The 21075-nt window shown below is 50.7% G+C and overlaps 1 protein-coding gene across 1 annotated transcript in view; it reads right to left on the bottom strand.

The window, feature by feature from the left end:
- C11H4orf50 (chromosome 11 C4orf50 homolog) overlaps positions 1–21075 on the bottom strand; it is an 87207-nt gene that overhangs the window by 59892 nt on the left and 6240 nt on the right. The window contains exons 3-6 of the mRNA XM_052199788.1: positions 19026–19571; positions 12433–12547; positions 11435–11553; positions 6458–8893 (exon numbers count right to left, since the gene is read on the bottom strand). Coding sequence (XP_052055748.1) covers positions 6458–8893; positions 11435–11553; positions 12433–12547; positions 19026–19571 — 3216 coding nt within the window. The remainder of the gene's footprint in view (positions 1–6457; positions 8894–11434; positions 11554–12432; positions 12548–19025; positions 19572–21075) is intronic.

Genomic DNA, 21075 nt, shown 5'->3' on the forward strand with positions numbered 1-21075 from the left:
AAAGAAGTGTAGGTGAAATTTTCAGGTGATAAAGTTCCATAGCCAACAACCAGTATCTGTTCTATTATCTGTCTGTCTGTCTGTCTGTCTATCTATCCATCCATCTAGCTATGCTGGTTTTTTCCCACAGTAGAAAGAATAAAGGAAGGGAAATGAGAGAGAGAGATGGAGGGAAGGATAGAAAGTAGGAGAGAGAGGACAGAGATAATAGATAGATAATAGATAGATGATAGATAGATAGATAGATAGATAGATAGATAGATAGATAGACAGATAGAATATGAATAAAGAATGATCTTGGATTCTAGGCTCCCCTGTTATGGCTACTGTCCATTTCCCACATGTGATGCCTTTGGTGCCTCTGTGTGCACATATGAATGTGTGAGTCACAATGGATATCTTGAGAGGAGAGGGGAAGGTAGATGGAACAACAGGATGACATCCCAGAATATTATTCCCAAAAATATGCAAAATAGGATCTATCAACCAGGGTCCCGTTTGATCACTGTTACTAACTATTGCATTGAAACACGGAAAAATGAACTTTCACACATAACTCAGATTGTCAGATGCTCACACCATCAAAGCTTCATGACTTTACATAAGGCAGACAATTCCAGATTTCTCATGAACACTAGCTTAAACCAGTACCAAACCACCACCAGTTCTCTGACAGAAAACCATGGTGTCAGGTTTCATACAGATGGCAGGAGTGTCAGGGAAGAAGGAGTTTGCCCAGCCCTGAGGGAAGTGGGATCAATAATAGTGATAGTACTGCCTCCAAATGTCCTGTGTGCTGAGTCCTCACTGTTTTACTAAATCACATATACACACATATTCACACATGCGTGTGCCTTTTCTTTATATATATATATTTTGGTTTTTTGTTTTTTGGGGGGGGGGGGGTTTGGATTTTGGTTTTTTCGAGACAGGGTTTCTCTGTATAGCCCTGGCTGTCCTGGAACTCACTCTTAGACCAGGCTGGCCTCGAACTCAGAAATTCGCCTGCCTTCTGTCTCCCAGAGTGCTGGGATTACAAGCATGCGCCACCACCGTCCGGCTCTTTATATATTTTTAAAAGATTAAAAGTGTTGATTTATGTCAGTGTGAGTGTGCGCCACATGAGTGCAGTGCTCACCAAGGCCAGAAGATGGCGACAGATCCCCTGGTTGGAGTTTCAGGTTGCTGTGAGCTCCCTATAGCCAGGGCAATGGTGGCGCATGCCTGTAATCCCAGCACTCTGGGAGGCAGAGGCAGGTGGATTTCTGAGTTCGAGGCCAGCCTGGTCTACAGAGTGAGTTCCAGGACAGCCAGGGCTACACAGAGAAACCCTGTCTCGAAAAAAGCCCAAAAAACCAAAAAAAGAAAAAAGAAAAAAAAAAAGAAAGAAAGAAAATGGCACCTGGGTCCTTTGAAAGAGCAGCAAGTGTTCTTAACCCCTGAGCCTTCTCTCCAGCTCCTCTATAAAATCTGACAAGTGTTATATAACCTCTTCTTTCTCCTGCCATGTGTGCTTTCCCAGTCTGAGTATTGAAGAAATATCTGTAGTTGTACTGAGCTTGACTATGCTAACTCTGTCAGGGGATAGATAGACCTTGTCCATGATGGGAACACACCTGTGGGTTCTTGAGATCACAGTGGGAGGATTTCTAAACCCACTGAGCAAGGAGGGATCGATCCTGATCCTAACGCTAAGGCCCACGTGGGAAGGGATGGTACAGCTAACAGGTATCTCTTCCATGAAGGAATGGGGAGCTCAGAAACACCCTTAACCCTTGCTTTATTTAAAACAACCCATTCCTTCCGTGTCTTCTGCCACACTCTAGAGGGAGAAGGTGGAGAGGGTCGCAAGCTATTCTGAGAGTGGGAGAAAAAGTGGGACAGGAGAGGGCAGGGCCCATGTGACTGCGGCTGGTCGGACATCCCCCTAGGAAGAAGGACCATAATAACATAATGTGGTATTTTTCTTAATTAATAGAAATTCACACTGCGTAGGCCTGAGACTCACAGGCTGGGGCCTGTCAGGAACAGATGGGTGCTCCGGATGGCTCCAGAAAACTGAGCTCCAGACTCCAAAACAACGTGGCCTTTGAGAAATGTGGTGGCTTGCTGCTGTGTCCTGCCTCTGGTGGCTTGGGCAAGGGCTCTGCCCCATGGACCCAAAGAGAGTGCCCACAGCATGATCTGGTGGTAGGCAGGGAAGTCTGTCTGTGCCCGAGTCTATACTATACAGCTGACTGCATGCTGTGCTTAGGCTTAGAGACAGCAGAGACATCCCATAGGGGCTCTGGTTGATTGAGAGTGACAGACACAGGTCATTCAACCCAGTTAACCCAATTTGCAAAAAGGAAGTCTAAAAGCTGTGGAAGCCCTTAGGAGGCTCTGAGCAGAGGCTCTGGCTCCCTCCGTGCTGTGGTAGCAGACATCACGGCCCACACCGTGACAGTACCACTCTGTAGCCTTCACCTAGTCTTTAGATATAAATCCCCATCACAAGTACAGCGATGGCTGCAGAGCTGTGGAGAGCCGTGCCTAGTCATCTCCTCCACCCATCAGCCCCAAGCCTGGTCTGCAGGGCTGCCCTGCCTCCCCCACCACACACACACACACACACACACACACCTCCTCAGAGGAGGGCCACCTAGCCAGCCCTGACCTTTTCTCAACAGTCTTTCCATCTCCTACCACAACCTGGCTGCTGCTGCGGCGGCCACACTAGTCTAGTTTTATTTTTAAGCAAGACTGACTCTTTCACTGAACCAGAGCCCAACCAGCCATCTTACAATGTCCCGAGACTCTCCTCTCTATGCCAACCACCCCACCACTACCACCAAGATTTCCAGTTTTAGCCAGGTTAGGTGAGAATAGCTGTTACTAAGAAACTATGAAATCCAGAGAGGTGATGGGAGAGGTGGGTGGCGTGGACAATGAAGACACGAGGCCAGTGCGGAGACCCCTAGGCTTCTCTCTGAAGCACTCCGTAGACCATGGTTCAGGAAATTAGCTCCACCACTGAGAACAGGGCTGGATGAAAAGGATGAGAGATAGAGTTCGGCTAGACTTAGAGTACAGGGGAGAGAGAGCTGCATAGAAGAAACCCAACTGCTGCCCTAGAAATGTCCTCCTGGGTCCTCTGCTGGGAGGTGAACCACCAGGACCTCAGGGTCACACAGCACCGAGCATGTGGCCATGTTTGGCTGAACCAGGACAAAGCCATCTTGCTGAACACTCTGGGAACTCAGCCTACGTGACAGAAGGGTAGATGTCCTAGGAGCAAGTGCCACACTGTGAGAGGCACAGCACACCCTAGGACCAAAAGGAACTTGCAGGGAATACCACGACGACCAGCAGCCACCCCATGAGGGCCCAGCATGAGGTGTACACAGCAGCACCTGGAAGAAGAGGTGACCAGGGTTCTCCTTCACACGTCATATGCAGGTCCAAGCCCCAGGAGCTTGCTGAGTGACTGACAAATGAAAAAAGAGAGAAATGCAACAATCTTCCAAGAAATCGAATGGAAGCAAGCAAGGGAATGATCCAGAGCCTGGAGTGCAGATGAGACCCTACAAAATATCAGCAGCTTGCATATTTCCACATTTGAAAGATAAATTGAATGGATGAAAAGGTGGACTATTTCAGCATACGGTCAGCATCGCTTCTTTATAAATAATAAAAGGGATTTTCTAGATCCACAAAGTACAGTGAATGGAGTCGGGAGCTCACTGGGTGAATTCAGCAAGAAGTGGGTCACAACAGAAGAGAAAGTTAGCAAATTAAAAGAAAAATCAATAGAAAACCCCCTAAACAGAAGCACAGACCTGCAAACCTAAGATAAATTAAAAAAAAAAAGATTCAGCCAAAAAGTCTGGATTCCAGGAGGTGGAAGAAAATTAACAGCCACTGGACTGGAGAGATGGCTGTGAGGTTAAGATGCTTGCCGCAGAGCTGAGGGCTAAAGCTCTAGCACACATCTGTAATCCCAGCACCAGATGGGCGGGGCAGGCAGAGCCCTGTGACTCAATGGCTAGTCACTGCAGTCTAACTGACCAGCCCCAGATCCCAGGGAAACCCCGCCTGGAAAAAAAGTCCAGGTGCGTAGTTCCAAAAGAATAATGGAGGCTGACCTCTGGTTTCCAAACACCTGTACTCACAGGTGCACATGCACTGCCTGCACACACACACAGACACACGCACACACACACATGCAACTGCACACATGCACAAGCACACACACATGGTAGACATACACAGATATGTACCTCTGAACATGCAAAAAATGTAAAGGAAATGATAACCAAGGAAATTTTCAAATCTGAAGAAAGACATAAATATCTATGTTCAAAAGAGCTTGGGGAAAATGTATATTAAAAATACAAACAGCGCCATAGCTAGATCCATTGAGTCATCAAAAATCAAAGATAAAAAGGAAATCTTCAAAGCAGTCAGACATAGCGATGACGTTTATTCTAGGGCGTGGGGGATGTGCATGACAACTGCTGTCTGAGCAGAGATCGTGGGAGGCAGAAGACAGGGGAAGGCAGCCTGAGTACGGAGTGAGGGGAAGCTGTGGACCGGCAGTGCTGAATCTAAGAGAAGGGATCTTCAAGACTAGTGAGAACAATGCTCCTCTTCATAAAGACAAACACAAGAAAGTAAGTCACCACCTAATCCTTGTTATGAGACATATCAGCAGCAAAATGTTCCTCCAAATTCTTGTGGAAGAACAGACACAACAAAACATGCAGATATGTGCAAGAACAGCTAATGACTGCTCAAATCAGCAGTAAGTGCAGCTCACGAGGCTTATTATACACCGAAGCAATATATAACAGGATAATAGAGAATAGGCAGAGTTAAATACTAACTCTGAGGTTTTTTTTTTTCTTTTGCATGATGGTACAAAGGCATCGGCCTATGGCAAGTTTAAATGATAAATACATCCTAGACTTTCTAGAGTGGTCATTAAAACAATAATAGTAAATTATACAGGAATATAAGCTACTGTGGGAGAAAGAACTATATGTGTGTGTGTACTGGCTGGTTTTGTGTGTCAACTTGACACAGGCTGGAGTTATCACAGAGAAAGGAGCTTCAGTTGGGGAAGTGCCTCCATGAGATCCAACTGTGGGGCATTTTCTCAATTAGTGATCAACTGGGGAGGGCCCCTTGTGGGTGGTACCACCTTTGGGCTGGTGTTCCTGGGTTCTATAAGAGAGCAGGCTGAGCAAGCCAGGGGAAGCAAGCCAGTAAGAAACATCTCTCCATGGCCTCTGCATCAGCTCCTGCTTCCTGACCTGCTTGAGTTCCAGTCCTGACTTCCTTTTGTGATGAACAGCAATGCAGAAGTGTAAGCTGAGTAAACCCTTTCCTCCCCAACTTGCTTCTTGGTCAAGATGTTTGTGCAGGAATAGAAACCCTGACTAAGACAGTATGTATGCATACAAATACACACACACACACACACACACAAGATGAAGTGTAGATGATAAAGGTAACTGGTAAAAAGCTAAAAGCTGTTCTTTGAGACAGTGGCTAGAATTGCTGAAGAGAGGGTGGAAAGCGGGAGCCAGTGATGGAGAGTTGGGGGGAGGGAGCAGATGGAAGGAGTGGGGAAGGACGGGGGGTGGGGGCTGAGTGATACAACATCTTAGCACCAATGGTCCCCAGACATTAACAATGTGAGCATTTCATCCTGGGAATTATAAACATTGAGATTTGATCAGTCGGGGATCCGGGGAGCAGAGTGACTCCGAGGGAGCATCCATGTCTCCACTAAAGTCCCACTTCTCTGTAGAACAAATCCAATCTCCACTCTGCTGGTCCTTTCCATGGCCCACTGCTCTGACTGCAACAACTTTTTCAACCTGAAGAGTGCTGGCTTGAGCTGTTTGAACTATTCACATGGGAAAAATACAAGGTATGATCTCAAAGTGCAAAATCCAGACCCAGACCCAGACCCAGACCCAGACCCAGACCCAGACCCAGATCCAGGCCTAGATCAAGACCCAGGCCCAGACCCAGACCCAGGCCCAGGCCCAGACCCAGACCCAGACCCAGACCCAGACCCAGACCCAGAGCCAGACCCAGACCCAGATCCAGGCCTAGATCAAGATCCAGATCCAGGCCCAGACCCAGACCCAGACCCAGACCCAGACCCAGACCCAGACCCAGACCCAGACCCAGACCCAGACCAGACCTACACCCAGATCCAGACCCACACCCAGACCCAGGCCCACCTATTATCTGGACCCACTGGGAGATTCAGGCTCATCTCAGCCGCAGCCCTCCCTAACTGGGTGACCTCAGACAAACCTCTTTACTTTTTTGCCTGGTTTTCTCATATAGCAAATGGGACTGGTGATCTAATTCCCTCTTATGGCTGCTGCAGGACACCTATGTCTTTGGGGGCACCGCATTACAGAATTAGCTAAACAGGAAGGAAGGGAAGTCAAAGTACCTGGGGGCTGAGGCTCCGGGACCTCTGAGGCTGTCCTTGTTGCACAGAACACCATGGTGTCTTCTGTTCTCTCTGCAGCCAGGCTCTGTCTCCCCCTGCCCCATCGGTGTGTGCTTCCTGAGGCTCTGCAGTGACTGCATGGACTGATGAGGCTGTACTAGCATCAGCCCTGCATCTGGAATCTTCCAAATCTAAGAAAGGGCTTCCAGTCATATCTGATTTCTCAGCCCAGGATGGCCCACAGGCTCTTGTGCTCAGTTGTCTTGAAAACATAGTCACCTGGACCTCTTTGTCTTCAGCGTGTCCCTTGTTTTCAACCATGTCAGAGTTTCCTTGGGAGGACCACTTTCCTTCCCTCGGATCCCTGCTCATCTGCAGAACCTCCCTCTCCAGGCCTTGGACCCTGCCCACAAGGTGCTTGTTTTCCCCCTGCAGAGCCCAGACCATGTCTTCTATCCCTAGCACTGTGTCTTTTATCAGTCCTTTATAACTGACCCCGAGCTCTGAGATCAGAGCCCTGAGCTCTGTGTTTTCCAGGATGACATTTTTCATCCTGCTCCCAGCTTTCCTGACGCTTTCAGACATGGCCTTATGCAGCTGGCCCAGGTCCCCCTTCAGTTTCTCATTCTCCTCTTCCAGCTGGGAAATCTTGCAGTAATTCTTCCTATTGCATTCCTCCAGGTCAGATACAGCTTGCAGGCACTGGTCCAGCTCATGCTTCAGGTAGACCAGTTGTCCCTGCAGCGTGCGGTTTGCCTGCTCTAGTCTCAGTGCTGTGGCTGCTTCTCTTGCATGCTCCTTTTCACAAGGGCATCCTTCATGGTGACATCCTTCTTGGTCTCCCTCGAGCCTGGCATTATCAAGTAAAACCTGACTTCTCTCTTTCTTCATGTTGGCACTGAGCTGATGGAATCTGCTTCCCGCCTTATTTAAGGTACACCATGTTGTGGGGAGCTGACTCCCACCTAACTCAGCAGGGCCCCGGTTGACTTTATCCCCACTGAGTGCTGCTCCTGGAAGAACTTCTCCATTGTGTAGGACCACATTCTTGTCCAGCCCCACTCCCTCACTGTTCCTGTTGGGTTTGGTGATGGGATCCTGGCTGGCCAATACCTGCTGAAGGCACATACTCTCCTCAATGTCTTGCCGCTGCCACCTCTGAGTGGCACTGTGGCTCTCTGCCATCAATGCTGACATCTGCTGGGGATCTCCACACACAAGCTTCAGGTTGTTCAGCTGCTGGAAGCATGCTTCCACCTCCTTCTCCAGTGTGTCTGTCTGGAGGGCATACCTGTCCTGCCCTGTGATCGGAGCCTGTGAGGAGCAAGGACCTTCACTGCTGGTTCCTGCTGAGACCAAGCTGGAAACCTGTAACCAATCCTGATCATCTATTAGCATGCACTGTTCCTGACCTACATGGGTCTTGAACTCAGGCTGCTCAGGGCCCACAGAAGCTAGGTCTGATGCCACTTGGACCTGCATCTCCTCTTGTTCTTCATCCGCAGAGCTCTCCTTCTGTAGGAGCTCAGTGTCTCCAAAGCACGGCTGGTGGTCCAGCTTGCCCTGTCTACACCTCCAGACTTCTTTGCCCTTTCCTGCTGAGAGCTGCCTGCCATTTGTCCTCCACTCTTGGGTCCCATAAGCCCTGAAGTCGGTGGCCTTGTCCTCCTTCTCTTGAGACAGATTTACCAAATGTTCCCAGACATGCCCTCCCACATTCCCTCTCCTGCTCAGGGAATCAGGACCCTCCTGTGACATAGAGGCTGTCCCACACAGAGGCAGTATTAGACATTCTGAATGAAGCCAAGGGAAGGGGGCTACAGCCTGGGTACCTGCATCTCTGTCCCCTTCCTGAATGCCCTCTGGGGTGTGAACCTCAGTGCCCAAGGACAGCTTCTCAGTGCCTTGAAGGAGCAGCAGGCACCTGTCATCAAGCTCTGACTTTATACCACCCAAGGTTCCCATCACCCCCCACTTCTCTGCACTTGTGACTGGAGGCCCACTTCTCCCCTGCCGCGTGTCTCTTAGCTCCTTGGTTCCTTTTGGGAGAAATGGGCCATTGGAAATGAGTGAGGACTCCCGCCTGAGGGAGGTGTCATGGCTCCTTGCCAGATTACAATGGCAGCCAAGGTGTGCCAACGCTGCAGGGGCAGGTGAGGGCGTGCTGTCCACCTCATCTTGGCTCTGAAGTTCGTGGAGGGGACACTCATGGAGCAGAGGTGACAGTAAGAGCTCTGGGTCTCCAGCAGGTCCCCAGAGCTGGAGCGTGGACGTGGGTAACAGCAGTAAGGGTTCTTGGGCTCCATCACCTTGGAGATTCTCTGCCACTCCTGCCAAATCCAAGGAACAGAGTGGCTCAGCCACTCCTGACCCCAGGGGGCAGCTACACAGCGGCCGGAGAGCCTGTGGATCTAGGTGGGGCTGGACAAGGGCACCCTGCAGGTGGAGAGAGGAGAGGAAGGATGAAACAGGCCTGGCCTGCTGAGTCCCACCCACATGATCGTGACCCCCAGGACTCTCGGAACCTGCTCACACAGGTGCATGTGTCCTCACGTGACCCCCAGGACTCTCAGAACCTGCTCACACAGGTGCATGTGTCCTCACGTGACCCCCAGGACTCTCAGAACCTGCTCATACAGGTGCATGTGTCCTCACGTGACCCCCAGGACTCTAGGAACCTGCTCATACCGCTGTGTCCTTATGTGTACCCTTTCACCTCAGGGCCTCGCCCTGAGCTCTTCCCACTGCCCAGGATTCTCCTTCTCCAAGACATCCTCAAGAAACATCCTTTCATCTCAAACCAAATACCATTGCCTCCTCACAAAGACCCTTTGTAGCACCCCCTGGCCACCCTTACTTATCTTCTACATACAACACCATAACGGATCATATACAGATGTCTATAGGCTGACCCACACTCCCTGTGGCCCTTTCCTGCCCGATATGGTCTCCACAAGCGCCACAGAATGTAAACGTTATTATCAAGGTTTGATTCTGCAGGGATATGAGCCACCCTGTGGCTTGTAGCTGCCATAGGAGGTGGCATAGATTGAAAACACCAATCCCAGGTGGAAGGTTCTAGTACACAGTGTTATGTGACTCTTTCCCCCGGGGTTATGGGCTGGCCTTTGTTTTGCTCCAGGCCCAGGGCAGTGCCAAGCTCACCAAAGGCCAAGCTCACCAAAGGGGTTTCCTAGGCTGCTCTGAATGTCTTTATAGTCTACCAAGCAAGAGAGATGCCTGATCACGGAGTAGAGCACCACGGAGTAGAGCAGGAGATTGGGTGCCTGGTCTGGGCTCCAATTTGTTTTTTTTTTTTAATATTTATTTATTTATTTATTTATTTATTTATTTATTTATTTATTATGTGAGTACACTGTAGCTGTCTTCAGACACTCCAGAAGAGGAAGTCAGATCTCGTTATGGATGGTTGTGAGCCACCATGTGGTTGCTGGGATTTGAACTCAGGACCTTCAGAAGAGCAGTCGGTGCTCTTAACCACAGTCAGTGCTCTTAATCGCTGAGCCATCTCTCCAGCCCTGGGCTCCAGTTTTCTACCAGCCCCTGAGCTTCTCAGTCTCCCTGTGCTATATGGAGCTATGGGGTGGTGGGCAGGCTCTTGGCAGGGACTTTGACCAGAAGAAAGAAGCCAAACCCTTGTCTCTAATCTGGTGTGTGTGTGGGGGGGGGGGGGTGGAATCATTTGGCTTTAGGAACCACAGCACTGCACTTGTAAACTGGGAATCCCTAAATTAAAAGATCTGGACTGGGTCTCCAGGGCAGTGGTGACATGCGGTTCTAACCCAGTGATGAGATTAGAGACAATAGAATTAGCAGAGAGACAGACATGGTGCCAAAGCTGAGCACATGCTGTTTGAAGGTGACAAAGGACATGCATGATGGGAGGGAGAGAGAGCGTGGGCCGTGATTCTAGGGATGCAGATAGGCCTCTGCCTCCTAATCTAGGCCCTGGAGTTTCTTTCTTCATCAGCAATGTGGAGCCTTGGGCCAGGAGGCATCTGAGGGGGGTCTCTGGATGCCAGGAAATGTGTTGGCTCAGGGATGGTGGTCTAGGAGTCCCCCTGAGGCTGTGAGGGGTTCATTCAACGAGAAGACAGAGCTCTCAATCTTTTGAAAGATTGGGACTGACACCCTGAAGTGTCTCTGAGCCTTCTATAAACAGAATGAGTGGTTGGCACACAGGGCCCCACCTTCCCGTCGTCTCATGCTTCTTGAGGGTCAGGCGGAAGAATGGCACTGGAGGCAGGTCAGCCCACTCTCTCTTGCTGTGTGAAATTCCTTCCTCTACATGAAGTTAAATTGCAGGAGAGGATGTTTCAGGAAGTGAATAAATGAATACATGAATGTATAAATGTATGTATGAATGCATGTATACATGAATGAATGAGTGAGTGAATGAATGCGTGGATGGATGGATGGATGGATGGATGGATGGATGGATGAGGTTAAGAGCCATAGAGTCATATCAGGACATCACTTCCAGTTAAGCTTTGTTCTTTAGGTCAAGAGACAGAAGCTGGGATCAGAGGTCTTGTCAGGAAGAATTCAGATCCGGCTCCCAAGGCCAGATGGTTGGAGTGGTGCAGAGTACAAAAGAAGGGGACTGGAGCTAACACCTCTGGAGCTGGAGAGCTCTGGGGGGTTCCAGTATCCTTCAGGTCTCATCATCTCTGGATAAGAAGGTAGTGCCTCTCTGTGGGTGGTCAGGAGGGTTCACGGAAGTAACATGGGTGCCTTGGGGTAGCCCAGCCCAGGCACACTTTTAGGGGGCTTCTTTTCACACTATTTCTTGGCCAGGTCTCAACACATTGCATCCCATTCCCTCAAAATTTCCACCCAATCATTTCCAGAACATTCTTCTAAATCCAGACCTTCCCCAGGGGGCACACCACAGTACACAGAGCAGGCCATTCAGGCCCCACTGAGCCTCATATCCAAAAACCCCTCTGGCCTCACCTGTCTATGCTCAGACCCTGGCAGGTCTCTCTGAAGCTTGGCTATGGTCCTTGCCGACACCATCATGTGGGGGTCTGGTCCTTCTCCAACACAGCTGGGGGGCTCTTCCGAGAGCTGGCCTAGAACAGCAAGACCCTGAGGTTAAAGTCACTCAGGGAAGATCTGTTACAATGGTCAGCAAGAACCACATCTCTCTTGACTCCTGGTGAGCTCCGTCCTCTGCTAGGTGAGGACCTGAGGCTGAAAGATGGGAATGATTGCCAAGTGTGAGCAGAAGAACCAGCTCTCGAGGTACTTCCAGAGACCATACCTGGGCCCTGTCCATGAAAACTTTAGGACCCTCGGTGTCCTCATCTGCCAGCAGAACCATATCCCTACCCCAACCTGCACAGCTTTCAAGAACAGTCCCACCAAGTCCCACCATGCTTTAGTCCATCCAACAACTCTGCTCCCCAGACATGACTAAAGGGGAGCATCATCTGCTCCTCCTGCATCCAGTAGCCCTGGGTATCATGAGACTGTGGACTGCTCTTGCTTTTAGAGGACTGACAATGCGCAATCGGGATCTCCTTTAGCATAGAGGTAGGAAACCATGTCTTACAGTTAGAGACCAGGGGCCTCAAAGCTCCACACTGAGTCACAAGTCTCATCCTCAACCCAAGGAGTCACCGAAGGCGTATGGGGACGAGGATGATCCCTGCTTACCGTTGATGTCTCTGTGAGGACAAGGCCCCACTACTAATGTGCAGCTGGCTGACAGCCTTTGAGAGTCAAGTGCACACATTTAATTGTCCAATTATCCTAAGCTAATGACCCCTGGAACATCACAGCCTGATTCTGCCTTGACCGGCTGTACGCCCTTGAGCCTCTCGGAGCCTTCACTTGTCTGTGAGAGGAGTAAACCATTCTGCCCAACATTGTAATGACATGAAGGCTACGGGATCTGGCCTAGCAGAGGGATTTCAGGCATCCCTCTATGTATCACAGCATCCACAAACCTGCCAGGCCCTGAAGTCCACACGCATCACCGTGGCAGTCATGGCTTCTGCCGGGATCCAGCACCTCTGCTCTGAGTGGAGGCAGAGAATCACTCTGTGCACAGCCCAAGGCACCCTTAAGAGAGACAAAAAAATTAGAACAACCATAAGTGCCTCTCTGAAGTGTCCACTCTAAGCCCGTGCCTATGTTCCACCTTCATAGCAATGGTCAGATGCCTCCAAAGTAAGCAAACTCAGGTCAGAAAGCAGTGGGCTCACAGTTGGCCATGGGGCCTAACAGAGGCCTTTGATTTACCAGGCCACACCGCTCCTGTTGACTCTTGAGACTCTTTCAGTAAGTTACATGGGGTGTCAGTCTGTCCTTGGAGTAGTCTGTCCATACAGACAAGAAACTGTATGGTAGAGCAAAGTCCAAGCCTTGCTCCTATGTGGTCTCATTGTCCCAGCTGGTATCTGCCCAGGGATTTTGAATGCTTCCATCTTTCCCTTGTGAGCAAGTCCCAAAGGTGACAACAGTAGCTAGTGACCCAGGCACTGCTCCCCAGACCTGCATGAGGCCAGCTGTGTGACCAGAGAGAAAAATACCCACCATGATCCTGGAGGTCACCTATGGATAATTCCAGCTATCATGACTCCTATGGGCTCTTGGCCCTGACATGGTAGCCTCTTGGCCTGCCACCATACTGGTAACATTCTCTGCCTCTAGAGCTCTGACCAGGCTGTTCCTTCTGCTACATTGGGGAAGGGTTCTAACCGCCAGCTGACTGTCTTACAGGCCTCTTTGTAGATGCTCCTGGTCCTGTCCCCATCCCACTGAACATCTGGCCAGCAACTTAAACTGGAAAGCAAAGCAGACCAGGGTGCCTCCTCCTTCTCACCCCTCCCCTAGGCAGCAAGATTAAAAGGCCCACCTCCATCTCAGGCATACACCTTGCTCTGAGTTCCAGCCAGTGACTGTAGGTCCTAGGTCATGGGCAGGGGATACCTGAGTGGCCCTGGGCAAGGCCACACTACAATAAGCCCTTCATCTGGAGTAGTTTTTGCAAGCGCTCAGTCTTGAGAGCATGGAATCTCTGCGGGACAGTAGTAAGGGCCTCGTGCCCTGCAAAAGCAGCGGCTAAGTCCCCTGAGAGGCTTTCTGTAGCCTTCCTTGACCTTTCCACCAATCAGGTCACCATCACCCTCCCCCACGTCCCCTCCTTCTGCTACTCTGTGCTTGTGATTTCTTTTCTATCTGTACAACAGTTTGGGCTGCATCCTTTTACCCATAAAGCAAAGCCCCCAGCCCTGGATGCATCACAGAATCTTGAAGTCATAGAAACAGGCTTGTGTATTTGAACTGTTGGACCTGGCTAGTGGCACTGTTTTGGAAGGTTGTAGAACGCTCAGAAAGTGCAGCCTCATTGGAGAAAGCAGGTCACAGCCGCCCCACGGCCCTACGACCATGCCTGCCCCACTGTGCTATGACTATACCCCCACGGCATGAGATACAATAAGCCCTCCTCCCTTTAAGCAGTTTCTTGTGAGTTATTTGGCCACAACAATGAGAATAGTAAATATCTGTCCATGGGGCCATGGTCACATAGACCCCAAGGCTGTGAAATAATATTAATTCCTATAAGGATACTAGAAAAGTTGGATCAAGAAAACAATGATATGGTGATTACTAATTCACCACTCCAGTTGATGGGTCATGGGAGAGCTAAATTAGCAATGCTTGCTCTAAGTCCTCAGGTTGTTTTTCTTGCAGCATTTAATACTGACTGACTGACTGACAGCCCTCCCCAAGGCTCAGGTTTCCAAAGGCCAAACAAACCCCACAGAGCAGTGGCCCCTTCAATGGCTACATGTATTGACTATTTCTTTCTGTTTCTTTGTGTGTGAGTGTGTGTGTGTGTGTGTGTGTGTGTGTGTGTGTGTGTGTGTGTGTGTATGAATGTGTGTGTGAGTGTGTGTATGTGTGTGTGAGTGTGTGTGTGTACGAATGTGTGTGAGTGTGTGTATGTGTGTGTGTATGTTTGTGTGTGAGTGTGTGTATGTGTGTGTGTGTGTACGAATGTGTGTGTGAGTGTGTGTGTGAGTGTGTGTGTATGTGAGTGTGTGTGTTCTTGTGTGTATGTATATGAATGTGTGTGTGAGTGTGTGTGTGAGTGTGTGTGTGTGTGAGTGTGTGTGTGTGTACGAATGTGTGTGTGAGTGTGTGTGTGTGTACGAATGTGTGTGTGTGTTCTTGTGTGTGTGTGTGTGTGTGTATGAATGTGTGTGTGAGTGTGTGTGTGTGTGTGTGTGTGGTATATTGCTGGGAACTGAACCTAGGGCCTCACCCATGTTCACAAGTGCTTCATCACTAGCCTTTGTGTTTTTAAAAAGAGTTATTTATTTTGTTTGATGTGTATATTATTGTGCTTGAGGAAATGCTGGATCATGCGTGTCCAGGAGCCCTCAGAAGAGGCCAATGAATTTACAGAAGCTGCGGTTACAAGCAGTTGTGATCTACTCCCTGTGGGTGCTGAGAACCAAACCCTGGCCCTCTACACGAGCAGCAAGGGCTCTTGACGACAGAATTGTCTCTTCAGCCCCCTCTATTTCTCAGTGCTCCTACTTTCCGCATAGTGAAGAGCAAACCTGTCCTGACGCAGTCCTACAGAGGTGCCAGCAGAGGTCATTTCCCAACAAAGAAAATGTTCCCGCAGCTGTTGCCAGGGTTTGTGCGATACACACTGAGGCCAGGGGGATGCAGACAGCATCCAGCAAGCCCATCACTTCAACGCCTCAGGGCGTGGTGACCTTGAAAGCCTGAGCTTTCACCCCTGTACACAAGCCTCTCTCAGTGGCCCTGCACACCAGGTCATGGCCATCTGTCTGTCTTCTGATATAGCTGTTTGGAAGCCTAAACCACTGCTGCTTACACCTATGTCCGGATCTCCTCCAAGCTCCACACTCAGATCACCGCGCTGTGCCTGGGACACTGCAGAAACACAGCGAACACTCCCAGCGAAGCGTGCGTGCAATTGCACACCACCAAGCAAGTGGCATCTTACTACCCACCATCCCCCCACTCCTTCCACCGGGTTCTTCCTTCTCTCAGACTCCTCCCTGTGACCTCAGAGGACTTAGCCTTGAAGTAACCTATTGAGAAAGTTCTCAGTATCTGAGCTTCGGCAAATTGAGTTCATTCCTCTCGACTCAGCCTAGGGACAGGGGCACCAGCACTTCACTGGCTGCTTCACGGTGTCTAGGAGAGCAAGCACTTGGTGGCTAAGAAGCAACCAACATGTCTTTTCACAATGCCTGCCCTCCCTGTAACTGTCAGCACTGCTCCCAGAGTCCATGAGCAGAGAGCTATCCTGGGGGCGGGGAGAGTATGCCCCCTTCGGACTTGCCTTCCTTCATTTGATGGAGCATGTGAATCTCCCTGCCCGTCTCAGCTTCCTCTTCTATAATAACTAATAACTGATAAGGGCTAATAACTCTATCACCTTGCCATCTGGCTTCAGTGAAGACAGCCAGGCCGGGTAAATGGTAGCTCTGTGAAGACTGTCTGCTGCATGCATGCCGGAGATACTCACTCCGTACCTCTTCTTCCCGATCTCTGTTCCTTCACGATCACGTGAAGACACTCCCCATGGAGTGAGTGGCTTGTTGTGGTCACTTGCTCACTGAGTGGCTCGTTCACCGAGCTCCACAGACCATGGCAGTCAGCCCCATCCCACGGTAAGAATGCTGAGGCACAGACGTTTAGCAACCAGCCTAAGGCTACCCTGGCCAGTCTGGATCACTACTGTCCCCTAAGTGTGATCCCCTACAGTTACCTGTAAGGGTACCTTCCCCTCCCTTCAACAAGGCCCCTCCCCTTCCTGAGCGCTGTCGCATGTCCCACAGGTTCCTGATAGCAGCCTGTTTTCTTTGTTTCCCTCTGCTCCACACAGCGTGGGGACCGATGCTTATGGACAACTAAGGGAGCCTACAAGAGACATCTTTCAGCATTGACGGTCAAAGCTCTATGTGCGATGCAGCTCCTCGGAGCACAGGGCCTTCTGAAGAGAGGGCATGTAACAGTAAGGTCATGGATGCTTGTGACCAATGATGGCTCTCTGGCTAAGGGCACAGATCCTACAGGATCCAGGCACTGACAAGCCCAAAGCCCCAAAGAACAACTGACTCTGGACCCTGATCCAGAGAGAAGGACCAAAGAGGGGGCATGACTTCCTTCTGGTTGTGATGTTACCTTTGTGTCTGTGGCCAAATCACTTGCCCTCCCTGGGGAGTTTTTCCACCAGCTTGGTGGGAACCCCTTGATGCAGGAGGGGTTAAAGGGGAGAACAGGAAAAGGACGAATAACAGCAAGACCCTGCCAGGCATCTAGGAGCCTGCTCTTCTTCTCGGAGAAGTGCTTTGAGGGGAACAGTGAGTCCCAGCACTCAGGGTAATGGCAAGATGGGAGAATAAAGCCTCAGGCCAATTGCCTAAATCAAAGCGAGTTTACGGCAATCGCAGAAAAGATTCTGGATGACGAGTTCCGTGCACGCATCGCATCGTTTATTTTCAGAATTACAAGGAGACGACGGTGAGTGTACACTTTGTTTTCCTCTTGATGAACAAACAAGAAAAATACAGGAGAGACGGGTGGAGACAAAGCAACGCAAATGCACAACAGAACACCAACACCTTGGCAAGCTCGCCAAGGCAAGAAACACGCCCGCAGTTATCTGGAGAACTCGAGCACTCCTGCATTTCAATGAAAAGATACATTTGAATTTTTGAATAAGCAACCCCCACTGGCTTGTATTGTCTGTCTGGTTCTGTTGTGGTTTTGTTTGAGGCAGAGTCTGACCTGCCCAGGTTGGCCTCGAACTTGCTAAGTAGCTTGAAGTCCTGATCCTCTTGTCTTCCAAATGTCCCCTCTTCTTTAAGGAACTGAGTTCACTCTGCCTTTATGAGCACAGGGCTAATGCAGCTGGAGCCACCCACCCTGACGCCATGTCTTCTATGGACCAACTTCCAGGTCTGTCTCTCAACAGCTACACAGCAACAGGTAAGAGACCACCGCCCTGAGCCTTCGATTCCTCTCTGTGGAACAAGGATGCTGAGAGCAGCCGTCCCTGTCTCCACTGCTACGAAAGGAAGCTTTGACTATCTCTGGCACGTGGCGGGAAGACATTAAATGAAGATGCTTACTCTTCTGTCAAGTAAAGAGGAAATAAATGCCCAGCCATCCCTCCCCAGCTTAAGAAACGTACCCGAGTTTAAAGAGATAGAATGAGCAGAGCAGACAAGACCCAAACCCCGGTGCTTTCTCCTTGGCAGTCCCTGAACCCCGTGTGCTGTTACTGGGAATGAAGGCTGCAAAGCCCACTGGAGGCTGGACCTGCCCTGGGATGTTCACAACCCAGGAGGAAAGGAAGTTGCTCAAAGCATGGAATCCCACTAGGTGGGGGTGGGGGAGTGCCCTGGGGGTAGGACCCATCACTCACATGGCTTGCACACTGTCTGGACCCAATCAGTGTCAAATAGATGGATGAACAGAAAGTGAGAGAGAGGGACCGTGAAGGGTATGAGGGGCAACTGGCTGCCTGGCAATGAGCTACATGAGTGGACAGATGGGGAAGATGCAGGTGAATGGGGCACAGGGAAACACAGGTGACAGTGGACAGATGGATGCCTCCGCCCAAATGTTCTGCCCCCCTCCCATTCATGAGTTGAAATCTAATCGACAAGGCAGGTGATTAAGTAGGAACAGAACCCAAGGCACACGCCCCTTCCACCCTGTAAGGACTCAGCAGCCACAAGGCACCATCTACAAACCAGCGGGTGCCCTGACCTTGAACTGGGTGTGAAAGAATAGACTAGCATTGGGGTGGGGGGTGCACTGATTATTTCCCAGTGTGATAAAATACCTGGTCAAAGGATGAAGGGTTTATTCTGCCTCTTCTTGTAGACAGCACAGTGACCACAACCCACCTCCCCCACCCAGAACCCCTCCTAGCAAGCATGTCTAAACTTTTTCAACATTTTGACTCTGAGGTCTTCACTCCAAGTTCACACTCAAAAAGTCCATGCTTATTATTTTCTTTTAAAGCTCATAGTGTCTTAAGTCTTGGGTTTTGTACTGGGCCACATGCACAGCTATCCCAGAGAGAATGCATCCTAAAGGATTCAAATTGAACGCACCCGTCAGACCTAAGGGTTCCACAGCCTCCCCAAATAGAACCAGCTGCTGGGACCAAGGACTCAAACACATGAGCCTGGGGAGGGGGGCGGGGGGTGTGAGGCATTGCACATTCAAACCCTTAACAATGGGTGAGGTTGGCATGGAGCACAGCACATTCGAACTTGTGGGTCTGCAAGTGAATAAATAGATAAGTAGGTAGGCATCAAACATCTGGCCCTGTGGGTAATGAGGCAAATGTGTTAAAGGGCAATAGTGACCTCGTGTGTATGGATGGTAGGGCCAGAGACTGAGTTGGTGAAGGATGGACCAGCCGCTCTGATTCAGCTAAGTGATGACCCGATGCTGGGGAAACGAACTTAATCAAGGACAGAAGTCAGAGGAGGACAAGCGATCATTCCTGTCCTGGGTTCCGGCCACTTACCGGGCTACCGTGCCCCATCTGGGCCCGCAGGCGCCGGTTTTGGTGGGCGAGCTCCTCCACCTGGCTATGCAGGCCTATCTCCGACAAGGTCAGCCCATACACACAGCAGCGCAGTTCCTCCAGCTGCTCCCGCAGCTGCCGCTCGGTGGCGCTGTGCTCCCGCAGCCTGCACATCGCTTTCTCCCGCTCCCGCTCTGCGAGCTCCGCCCTGGCTCGCAGCGCGCTCAGCTCTACGACCTCAGGGTCACCCAGGGGACTGGTCAGAAGCTGCGACCCGGAGCTCCCCGCATCGGGAGACGAGTCCGCGGTGTGCAGCTGAGCCAGCAGGAGGCCCGCAGCGTGTCCCAGGCGCCGCACGTCGCGCTCCAGCCGCTGCACCTGCACCCGCAGAACGCGCTCCTGCTCCCGCACCAGGCCCAGCTGCTGCCGCTGCACCCGCCCGCAACGCTTCAGGGCCGCCGCCTGCCGCGCCAGTGCCTCGTCCTTGCGCCGCAGTCGCTCCTGCAGCCGCCGCTGCCGTCTGACCGCGCTCTCTGCCTCCCGCACCTAGGAGTTGCGGTGATGGGGACGTCAGGGAGTCCCAGGCACGCGCTTTGCTCGCCTTGATCTCGCTTCCTAGCATTCCCTTATTTTGTGTATGGTGGGTATTTTTCATTAAAATATTACGCTGGGACCGAAGCTGGTTCAGAGGGTTAATGTCACTTGCCACCAAGCTTGAAGAACCAAGTTGGGTCCCCAGTACCTGCATGTGGTAGGAGAAAAACCTATACAAGTTGGACTCTAACTGCCACTGTGCACACACGCACAAAATAAATAAACAAAAATTTAAATATGCTGATTCCTGAGTTTGCTGACTCTGCCACCAAGAGTATCATCATCCTTGTCATAGCCCCAGATCTCCATGAGTCCCCTCAGTCTGTGGGAGAATGCGCAGTGGGTTGGAGGGGCAGTACCCTGCAGAGGGGCTCTGGAATTGTTCAGTCTCGGCAGTCCACACCGATTTCCAAACACCACAGAACTTTCCAGAGCTTCCCAGTTAGTTCAATGATGTGAGCTGAGCAGGGACCAGTAAGCCTCAGCAGCTGTTCACAGCTATGATTACCCTGTCCCCAACCCCTGCTGTCACAGAGCTGGCATTAGCCCCACCACACATTCAGAAGCTATCTATGTAATGGGACAGCTAAAATCCTTGCAGCCAGTTCTAGAGCACAGCCCGGAGCCTTGCGTCTGTCTCAAGGGCTTTTTCTCTGTCCCTTTGGCTGTCTTGCTGAACAGGGAACACTTCTCCATATTCGGACACCCAACCTTCTCCCTACCACATACAGTGAGCTGGACTGTGGTGCACACACTGCATCTCCAGCTGCTGCTTCCCTCTGATGCCAGAGAGCCTGCAAGTCAAAGAAGCATTTGACAAAGTAGAAAGGGGGTGAAGACCAGCCCAAGCCGGCTTTGTGGAACAGTCTATTGACTGGGTGTGGAAAGGGAATAAAAACTGGAGTGGAGTTTTCTGGGTCTTCCTGGCTTTGTGATGGTATGAATTCTGTACTGGGTGCGTGTGTGGTTCTGGGTGCCTGTGTGTTTCTGGGTTCCTATGTGGTTCTGGGTGCCTGGGTGGTTCTGGGTGCCTGGGGATCCACGGCATGAGTGGGTGGGTCTTTGACACCTCTCAGGATAGCCAGAGCTCACTGCAGAAATGAGGCCTCTTTGCTTCCTGGGATATGACCAGAGAAAAGCTGCCACCTGTGACAGACCAGACACATTTTTTGAAAATTCCAAAAGCCTGTTCCCACACCCCTGAAATACTGACTCCTACATTCCAAGATCTCCACCAAAAACATAAAGGCTAGAAGTTAAGGTTGGGGGCTGGGCTGCGACTGGGACCCCATGTGACCCTGAGCAAACCACTGAATCTATAAATGGACTTCTTGACAAGTCTGCCTGACATTCATGCTGCCCTCTGGCTCGTGATCAGCTTGCTTTCTTCCACAGCTCAGGATCTGCCCAGGGATGGCACTGCCCACAGCAGGCTGGTCCTTCCCACACCCACAGT

The sequence above is a fragment of the Apodemus sylvaticus genome, chromosome 11 (assembly GCF_947179515.1).
Source record: "Apodemus sylvaticus chromosome 11, mApoSyl1.1, whole genome shotgun sequence".
Lineage (NCBI taxonomy): Eukaryota > Metazoa > Chordata > Mammalia > Rodentia > Muridae > Apodemus > Apodemus sylvaticus.